This window comes from Xenopus laevis, chromosome 5L (assembly GCF_017654675.1).
Source record: "Xenopus laevis strain J_2021 chromosome 5L, Xenopus_laevis_v10.1, whole genome shotgun sequence".
In the NCBI taxonomy this organism is placed as follows: domain Eukaryota; kingdom Metazoa; phylum Chordata; class Amphibia; order Anura; family Pipidae; genus Xenopus; species Xenopus laevis.
In genome coordinates this window covers 115360119-115370145 of record NC_054379.1, presented here as the reverse complement: position 1 = coordinate 115370145, position 10027 = coordinate 115360119, and the positions used below count along the sequence as shown (strand labels likewise).

The 10027-nt window shown below is 37.7% G+C and overlaps 1 protein-coding gene across 1 annotated transcript in view; it reads right to left on the bottom strand.

The window, feature by feature from the left end:
• Positions 1-3: 3 nt before the first annotated feature.
• The window catches only part of ccdc39.L (coiled-coil domain containing 39 L homeolog), a 33569-nt gene continuing 23545 nt past the window's right edge, over positions 4-10027 (bottom strand). Inside the window, exons 15-20 of the mRNA XM_018263672.2 lie at positions 9479-9638; positions 8461-8567; positions 7162-7302; positions 4868-5047; positions 3336-3418; positions 4-979 (exon numbers count right to left, since the gene is read on the bottom strand). Coding sequence (XP_018119161.1) covers positions 823-979; positions 3336-3418; positions 4868-5047; positions 7162-7302; positions 8461-8567; positions 9479-9638 — 828 coding nt within the window. The 3' untranslated portion in view covers positions 4-822. The remainder of the gene's footprint in view (positions 980-3335; positions 3419-4867; positions 5048-7161; positions 7303-8460; positions 8568-9478; positions 9639-10027) is intronic.

Here is a 10027-nt window from a genome sequence, read left to right as displayed (position 1 = left end):
TTCCATGCTGTCTCAACACAACGATTTATTTAGCCAATATGATCTTTCCCATATGATCCCAGTGTTGGCCTAGTATTCTCATCACATGACAATACATGCAAAAAAAACTCCTTAGGACTAATTAAGTCAAACTGACCAACTGATACATAGCTTATGAAATCCATTGTATGAATGTGGGTTTATTCGTTAATAACACAACGTTATATATATGTATTTAGTTATTAAAATATTTTTTTTTTGCCTAATAAAAGAAAACCTAATTCTAAGCAACTTTGCAATATATTTTCATTACACATTTTCTATGGTATAGCTATTTGTGTATGTATTGCTATTGCAAGCAGTGTTTGTCCCTTTTAATTCTCTGCCCTGGAGGCTCAGACTGTTGATCCAATGTAGTGACAAGTGACCTGACTTTGCTGGGGAACTAAGACTTTTGCAACATTGTTTAAAAAGTAACCAGGAGTTAAGCAAATGCTGCTTTCTACAGCAATTGTTTTTACAAATAACTTTAAAAGCACTGCATTTTTAATAAATGTATATTGGAAAGTTGCTTATAATTATGTAATCTTTTATTAGGCAAATTTTTATTTTGGGGTTTAACTTGCCCTTTAAATCCTTCCTACCTTTAGTAATGTATCTGTTATTTTTCTCCCTCCCGCTTCATCGTATGCCCTTATATCTCCTACTACTGTTTTGTTGAAAGTACAATAAAAAAAACTTTGGTGACAAATAAATCCCATGTATGCAACTATATAGATCAGTGAGTGGCTGAGAGATTTTTCTCTAAATAATGACCGGTACATAAATACATTTTTTTTATGCTCATTTCTGGCTTTTCGTAGAGCTGCTCCGGGATGAAGCCTTAGAGCTCCTGGCAGATGATACATTTGATGAAGGAGAGGCAGGAGGCAGTCCTAGGTCAACTACTTTAATCCGGGGTGATTGCCCAGAGCTCACTGATATCCTGGATGTGCCTGATCTGAAAGTTAACACATTTATTCTGGTTACAGATGAGTTACTGCCAGAGAAAGAGATATTAACTAAATTAATCATTCTTTTCTCACATTTTGGCTTCTGGTTTTTCAAAAAAAAAAAAAAAAATTAGAAAACCGCTAAGTCCGAATTGATTGAAAACATTCCACTAGCTCCCACTGACTTATAGGACCTTGACATCTTCGTTTTGTATTAGTTTTCGTGGTTTTTACATGTAATAAATCTCACATTTTTAGAGCTTTGTTTAAATAAAAAAAATCGGAAAACCCCAAATGTGTAGAGATTTGTGGGAAAAAATAGAAATGTGATTGTTAGTAAATCAACCCCTTAGTCAGTAAGGGGTCCATATATAACCGTGACCAAATACACCACATATAACTAGGTATCTTGGTGTAAAAAAATGCTTATTTTTCGTAAAATTGCATATTGATTTTAAAAAAAAAAAATCCAGTGTTAGAGAAAGAAGCCACTTGAAACTGCTTTTTTTTTATTTAGTTTTTTTCTTCAGTGGCTTCTGCCAGAACTTGACACTTGAATTTTTTTCTATTGACTTCAACGTAATAAACGAGGTCGGAAGTGGTGTAATATAATGGTGCCAAATAACACATTCAAAGTGCATAAAATAAAACACCTTGATAAACTCACTGTTTTTTTAAGTTGTTAATTATTTTACACAGTATATTAAAATAGACCCCCTTCTGTAAAGTCACTACTAACACATTTTTATGACACATGCAAGTCTGCACACTTGAAAAAAGGCCCATGATATCCAAAATATGTGGTGTGGACTCACAATGAAGCACAAGTAAGTGTCTTGTCCCTGTTTTGTGTCTTGGGTGATATGTGCAGTTAATCTGTGTGTGATGAGGAACAGCGTTACTAAGACAACTTCAAGTGCACAGTCTAGAACATCCCCAACCAGTGGCTCGTGAGCAATATGTTTCTCTCAGTGGCCTCAAAGCAGGTGCTTATTTTTGAATTTCTGTCTTGGAGGCAAGTTTTGGTTGTATAAAAACAAGATCTACTGCTAAACAGAGCCACCTGTAGGCTGCCAGTCCACATAGGGGCTACCAAATAGCCTATCACAGCCTATATTTGGCACCCCCAGGATTTTTTTCATGCTTGTGTTGCTCCCCAACTCTCTTTCCATTTGAATGTGGCTCACAGGTATAAAAGGTTGGGGACCCCTGGTCTAGACTCAAGAGTTTGTTTCCCATTTTATTCTATAAAGCAATGCAAGTGTATGGGCTGTCTGTGCAAACTGATACAATATTTTTCACTTGTTTTTGTGATGTTTAGTTTTTGGATCTATCCTTAAAGGAGAACTAAACCCCGTAGTAAAAAAAAGCCCCCCCTTAACTGCCTGCCATCACCCCCTCTCCCTCCCTGCCCTGTGCATTAGTCAAAAAGGTGGCCCTGAAAAAAACCCAGACTCTAACATGCATAGCAGTGCAGCAGAGTTCCACGGCTCCATCTTTACATTCCCTTCTTGTACTACCGCCTACACAAAGCATGTGTAACTGAAGCCGATTTCTGACTAGGCCCAACTACACATTCTCCAGCAGGCTTCGTATCCGTGAAGAGACCCAAGCAAATGCGTACAGGCAGAAGATGGTGCCGGGGAACTCGCTTGCACTACATTTTAGGTTCAGGTTTTTTTTTCAGGGACACCATTTTGACTAATGCACAGTGCGGGGAGGGTGGCAGGCAGGTATGGGGGGCTTTTGATACTTAGCAGGGGTTTAGTTCTCCTTTAAAAAATCGTAGGACCCCCTCCATTATTGGGGACTATTATCTCTGTCTAGACCAGGGGTCCCCAACCTTTTTGCCCATGAGCTACATTCAAAAATAAAAAGAGCTGGGGAGCAACACAAGCATGCAAAAAGTTCTTGGGGTGCCAAATAAGAGCTGTGATTGACTATTTGGTAGCCTCCTATATGGACTGGCAGCCTACAGGAGGTTCTGGTTGGCAGTACATCTGATTTTTATGCAACCAAAACTTGCTTCCAAGCCTGGAATTCAAAAATAAGCACCTGCTTTAAGGCCACTGAGAGCAACATCCAAGAGTTTGGTGAGCAACATGACGCTCGCGAGCTACTGGTTGGGGATCACTGGTCTAGACTATACTATAAGATGAGCATACTCGTAGGGCATCCTATTAAAGCTCCAAAAAAAAATGGAAGGTACATACTCTGAAGGGCTAATGATAGTACACCATATTTAAGTAAAGTTACAAAAGTACTTGAAATTCTTTCCACCAGTACTACATTCAGGCATATGTATAAGTTATATACTGTTCACAGGGAAATACATTTTCAGGCTTTACTTGTCTTTCTACTTACCTGTAGGAAAGAGCGGAACTACGTGATGAACTTGATCTAGAACTCCCAGGAGTTGATACAATTTTAGGTGTTTCTAAACCGAACTGAAAGAGATTAAAGAAGACATGTTAAAGATTTCTGGTCTGTTCAGATGATGGCATACATACCATACAGTTGCTGCACTCTGCAACTGGCTGAGAATTCTTGCTACCGGAAACTTGACAAATATATAATCTTGTTTTCTTACCTTAGGGTAAGGGCACACCTGGAGATTTGGGGGAGATTTAGTCGCCCATCAACTAATCGGCTCTTCTTTGGGGTGACTAATTTCCCCGAACCGTGAGTAAACTTCGGGCGACTTCAGAAATCGAAGCGCCGCGAGTGCATTGGCGCAGGTGTTTTTTCATTGAAGCAGGTGGAAGACACGGGGAAGCAGTTCAGGTAGATTAGTCACCCCAAAGAAGAGGTGAATAGTCGCTGGGTGACTAAATCTCCCTGAATCTCCAGGTGTGACCTTACCCTTAGACTCCTGTACGGAGTTAATGAATGGTGTTAAAGGGGCATCTTATCTAAGAAATTACTTTTGCTATCATTTGGACAATTAACATTGAGACAATGTCCAGCTAATCTTAATTTTTGCTGTATCTGGGTTCTGGATTATTTACCCTTGCATTTTGCCTCCAAGATTAATTTTTAACAGGCAATTTTATTAAACTCTGAAAAAAAACACATTTTACCAAAATTCACCAGAAAGGATTTCCACAGCTCTCTTTTCACTTATATAGGGACTTTTAGGGCATATTTACTAAAGGCTGAACTCTTTACTCCTCTTTTGCCCCAATATATTTTCTGGCTTCCAGGGCCATTTGTCATGTAAAGAAAGCAGATTGACTCTAAGGTTGTTTTTTTTTTTTTTTTTTAGATATTCTTAAAATATTCCTATTCTAGCCCTGCTCCACATTGCCCATATGCTAGGGAACTAAAAACCTGGTAACTAGCTTAGTGCAGGTACTCTCACTGGCTTGGATCTCCCTCTGACATTAAAAGCAAACATTCTGCATTGTCTGTGTTTGACACAATAGATTGGGGCACGTTAAAGGGGCAAAACACCTTTTTTCAGTTCAATTCAGTTTTCAGATTGTTCCCCAGGAATAAAGATTTTTTTTTTAATGACTTTACATTTTTTATTCTTTACTGTTTTTTCAAAATTCAAGTTTAATGTTCCTGTCTCTTGTGTTTGAGTCTGGCAGCTCAGTAATTCAGGTGCAGATTCTGAACTGTTACAATTTTGCAACATCAAGTTATCATCATCATCATCATTTATTTATATAGCGCTGTCAAGATACGCAGTGCTTTGCATTTTACAAGTTGATACATTTCTCAACAGAGTCTCTGGAGTATTAGAACTTTTGCATTTATTCTTACAGTTGCCTTTAATGAAAATTAGGGATTCAGCTCAGCATTGACAAACACAAGAAAAGTATAAACTAAATGTATCAAATATGATACATAATATGGTCTAACCTAAGAGAAAAAAATTGAGAGCTACCTACCTGATGAAAATATAATTGAAGGGCTGTGGCCAAGTCAGGATTCTTCTCCATTGCTTGGGCCAGCATCTTGTTTAAAGATTGGTTAAATGCTCGCAGATCCCGAACGCTGATATCTTTTTCATCTTGTGTTTCTTCTTTGCTTTTCTTAGCATTTCGGACATGTTTTGACACTCTGGAACACTGTTGGAAAAAGAGAGAGACTGAATTGTCATGGGCGAATCTGTCCCTTTTCATCCCAGTGACTTTTTCCAAACATTTTTTGCAAGAGCAAAAGTCCTCTGTCTTTTTTGTACATAAAATTCAACTTGAAAAAAATAAACATGTATGGGATCCAGGTATGGGATGTAAACAAACAATTCTATAGTAATAACACAGCATATTGCTCATATTTAACCCTTTAAATGCCACAGATCGTCAGACATGACAGTGTCAGACCTGAAGATTCATATGCACTATTTTAATTTGGGCGCCTCTGTAGCCACATAGTTTGGTAAATCTATGCATATTGGCCATCAAACTGTTCAGTAGACCCCTGGTGTTCCTATTTAGGATAATTTTTGTAAGTACAGAATGTTAAGAAATGTGGGATATATAATGGGGTAAATTCAGGCTTTGTGTCAATTTTCAGAAATTTCATAACAACCGCTACGTTCAGCATGTCTTTGCAGTTTGGTAGTTTGCAGTAGAAAGATGTATTTACCCATTTTGGATTTGTCAGAATGTGTACTTTCCAATAATATATGGTTTTCTAGGGACTGGGGTCATATGTCATAGTACACACAGAGGGTGTTTATATTGGGTGTCAGCAGTGAAAATTTATATGCACTATTTTCATTTGGGTGCCGCTGTATGCCACATAGTTTGGTAAATCTATGCATATTGGGCATCAAACTGCTCAGAAGACCTCTGGCATTCATATTTAGGATGTTTTTTCTTAGTACTTAATGCTATGTGAGAGATAAGATGCTAGAAATTAGCAGCTATGAGGCTATTTGCAGGTATTTCATCAAAACCGACAAATTTGAGAAAACATTGCGACTCAGTAATTTGGAGTAGAAAGGCATGGCTACCTATTTTGGATATATTTATATAGTATATGGTTTTGGGGGGTCAATGTATAACTTTGTGTTTTTACCCCACAAAAAATGCAGTAAATGTATTAATTTTTCAGAAGCTGAAGTGAGTTCTGGGACAATTTGTATGCACTTACCTCATTTTGGGATTTCTAAGCACCAGCTAATTTGGTAAACCTCTGCACAATGGGCATCAAAGTGTTCAGTGGACCCCCGGCATTAGTGATGTTTGGGTCAGGTTTTTCCCGACCCTAACCCACTCTCCTCCCATGTCCGCCAGAGGCACACTTCTGTCTTCCCTTTATAGACTCGCGCCGATCCGCCCCTATTGTGATGTCATCAGCGGGGCGGCTCGGTTCTATAAAGGCAAATCAGGCTCTGGCGGACAAATTAAAGAAAATCCAAATTATAGCAATGAACTATGGAAATACAATGCAGGAAACAAGGCCGCCTCTCCAGAAGTGAGGACAGATGTCCTATAAAAGAGACTGCCATTACCTAAATACTTGCACCTATACAGCATAAGTAGGAAAAACTGTATATGAGTGGCAAGCAGGGGAGGTGGTAAGAGAGTTTGGGCATTTAGAGTACTCTGTAAGGATAACAGTGGATGTTTATAGATTTTCGATGTACATTGCCGAATATAGCACACAAGTTTATACTGATTCAGTAGGCTGGTTGGCAGGAATTTATTTAGAAATGAATGTAGAACTTGATATTGAAAAATTAAAAGGTTTTGGTAGTGTTTCTACATTTTCATTAGATATAGATAACATATCTAATATACAAATAATGGAAACAGCAAGCAGTCTGTTTTTTTTCTGCATACTATGTGTCTGGTTATATTTCAAGTTTGTACCGTGAAGGAAACAGCAGGCACTATGGACTGGCATAGTAAAAGAATGGCAAACTGTTTGCCCGTTCGTGCCTGCGGTTTCCTTCATTGTACAACTGTTTCCCCTCAAATAGTATGTGTAGGGCATGTGAACCCATGTAACCCCTGGCGAGTTGTTTTGCTTTTGTGATCACAGATCAGAAAGCCTTTATTTATTCACTTACACCTTAAGTTTCTAAAGTTATTATAATACCTCTTAGAAAGCTGCAGTCTTTTGGCACAAACAGACATTTTAAAGGACAGTATCAGGATAAAAAACATTTTGATGACAGCCTGTGTTATATTATTTTGAAATAAAGCATTGGAGATGTTACTGTTTTACACACCTGTTTCAATACTCTTTCCAATTTTTGCTTTTGATCCTCTGTTTCTTTGTTAAGCTGTGTCATAATTGGAAGCAGTTCATTTGCTTTCTCCTGGCAGGACAGTTCCTCTTGTATCATGCTATCAAGTGTGTTTTTCATAACCTAGATAGAACATATCCAACTTGGTCAACAATTTGTTCAATTTGCAAATTGCCAATTAAAAAACAAAGCCAAACAACTTTTATCCCCATATTACATAACTATATAGTGGTTTAATAGTGTACAGTATTTCCCGGAAAACAAATGTATAATCATGTCACATCAAATACATGCACAGACCAACTACACATGAGCTGCATGTTTTTCTACTGTAGTGCACTAAGGAACTCATTGCCAATACGGTTGGGGTGAGTAGCATTTTAGAGGAGCAGATAGAGCTGTTTTATTGTGAGAAGCATACAGCAGCTGTATACATAAAGGTTCTGTATAGGTCAAATACTGAACACAGTTTTTATCCAAGAGTCTGAGATATTTATTTTTATTTATGGTCACTGACTTTAAAAGTGACAAAATGTTCCTCACATCTATACAATATTTAGGGGTACTAGACATAATAAAACAGAGACCAGACTGCTGAATTAAGGTAACGTAAAAACATAATGGTTGGCTTTCCGGTAGTGATGCACAGGAAATTACAATACCAGATTATCCCAGAGTTCCAAGACAGTGGAGCTGCAATTGAGCAAAAGTAGCAAGACTGCTAGTGCTACAGACTAATCTTCTATAAAGCAACTCTAATATCAACTTCAATGCACACTCCTGTATGGTATCAAGATTGCCTTTCTCTGTAGCATTTTGTCAGTGGGGTCTCTAATCTGAGTGAAAGCTGTACCAAGTGTATGGAAGTTTTATGGACTATTCCAGAATCAGGGCAGAGGTCTGTATGTATCTAGGTTATGTTGTGGTGGTGGGGGGAGAGGTATCTGATTTATTTATTTGTGAACACAGTTAAACTGCAATGAATCCTGATAAGACCTTTACAAATCAAACCAAAAAAAAAGATGCATCTAGCCATTCAAAATATCTGCTGGAGAAGACCTCAGTAGTGATAAAACTGGGTATCTACCCACCTTGGAGGTAACAGACAGGAGCTGCATGTTATATTTAATCTACACTTGTAGGTGTTGCTATACAATAAAGGTAAATACAATGTTTATGGCTTTAGAGAATATTTTTATGAATATATATGATATAAAAGCATTTTATGTATGAATGGTTAAATGACACATTCCATGTTGGATACTGAAAAAAGTATCTAACCTGTGTATCTTCCTGCAATTCCCTGATTTGCCTCCGTTTGTATCGATGCTTTTCTTCTGCAGCTTTTTTTTCTTCTTCAAGTCGAACTATTTCTTCGTATTCTTCACCTGACACAATGCAACAACACTGTGTTTGACTTACGCGTAAAAGGGATCAATTTTTTTGAAATAGCGGAAATAGAAAGTGCATGCTTTAAATAGCCAGTTATGTGCTATATTTAGGGGCAGATTTATCAAGGGTCGAATTTTGAAGAAATAGGAGGTTTTTTTGAACTTTAAAATTCTAAGAAAAAAAGACCAACTGAGATTTATTAAAAGAATCTACGTTTTTTTCTGCGGGTGAATAGGCTATATTCGAATCAAAGTAAGATCATATTCAATCCAATTCGATTCGAAGTATTTAAAAAAAAAAAAAAAAAAAGTCCACCAATTGACTCCAATTAGGTTCTAGGAGGTCCCCCATAGGCTAAAACAGCAATTCGGCAGGTTTTAGATGGCGAATGGTTGAAGTCTTAAAGAGGCTACATGCCCATCGGGGCATGCATGTGCAAGCTCTTACCATCAGATCTTCAGGTAGTGTGCACAGTGATTTCAGTGGGCCATACTGGTAAGATATACAGGTATCGTACTGGTTATCCAGAATGCTGGATAATGGGTCTTTTCATAATTTGGATCTGTATACCTTATGTCTACTAAAAATTGAACATTAATACCTAACAGAATTGTGTCAAGTAAATAAAAATCAAATAATTTTTTTAAAATGTGAATTCTTTAATTAAAATGGAGCCTATGGGAGATGGCCTTCCCGTAATTCTGTGCTTTATGGATAACGGGTTTCCAGATAACGCATCCTATACCTGTACCTGTGTGCTTGCTTCCAACAGCATGTTATTCTACGGCAGTTTTGCCTAAATCATTCAACGGCTGGTAAACCAATAATACATTGCTTGAATATGAAAATACCTTTTGTAATATACACTTGCATTCTCCTGTCAAATGCAAATGTTTGGTTTACTTACTTGTTTCTGTGATTTTGGAAAATGATTTTTTGTATGAGGTATTACATCCATTAATAACTTGCAGGGTGTTTTCTAAAGCCCTTATCTCTTTTTCAGCTTTACGAATTTTCCCATCCAGATCATCACCTACTCGCTGTAGCTCCTCCTTTTCCTGGGCAGCCTTAAAACACAGCAGTCTGTTTAGTTTATTTACAAAACAAAAGCTGGCTCTCGCACACCCAGTGTATAATGCGAAGTCCGGTGCTCAGTGGTAGAGGTTCGGCCACCTCACAATTGAATCAATACGAAAGAAATCCACGGCACACAGGCTGCTGCAAGCAAGGATCCCCTTGCACGTTTAATGCGGAAGTGAGCAACGTTTCGGGGTCACGCCCCTTTGTCAAGCCTACGGTAATTAGTGCATACAAGCATAAATAGCCATACAAAAGCAGTGATTGGTGCAATAATAAAATCATGTGATAGCAGTGCTAAGTGCATTTTAAAAGATTATTCCAATAAAGATACATAAATTCTCATACAAGGTTGAAAAACATTTTTTTAAAACATTTT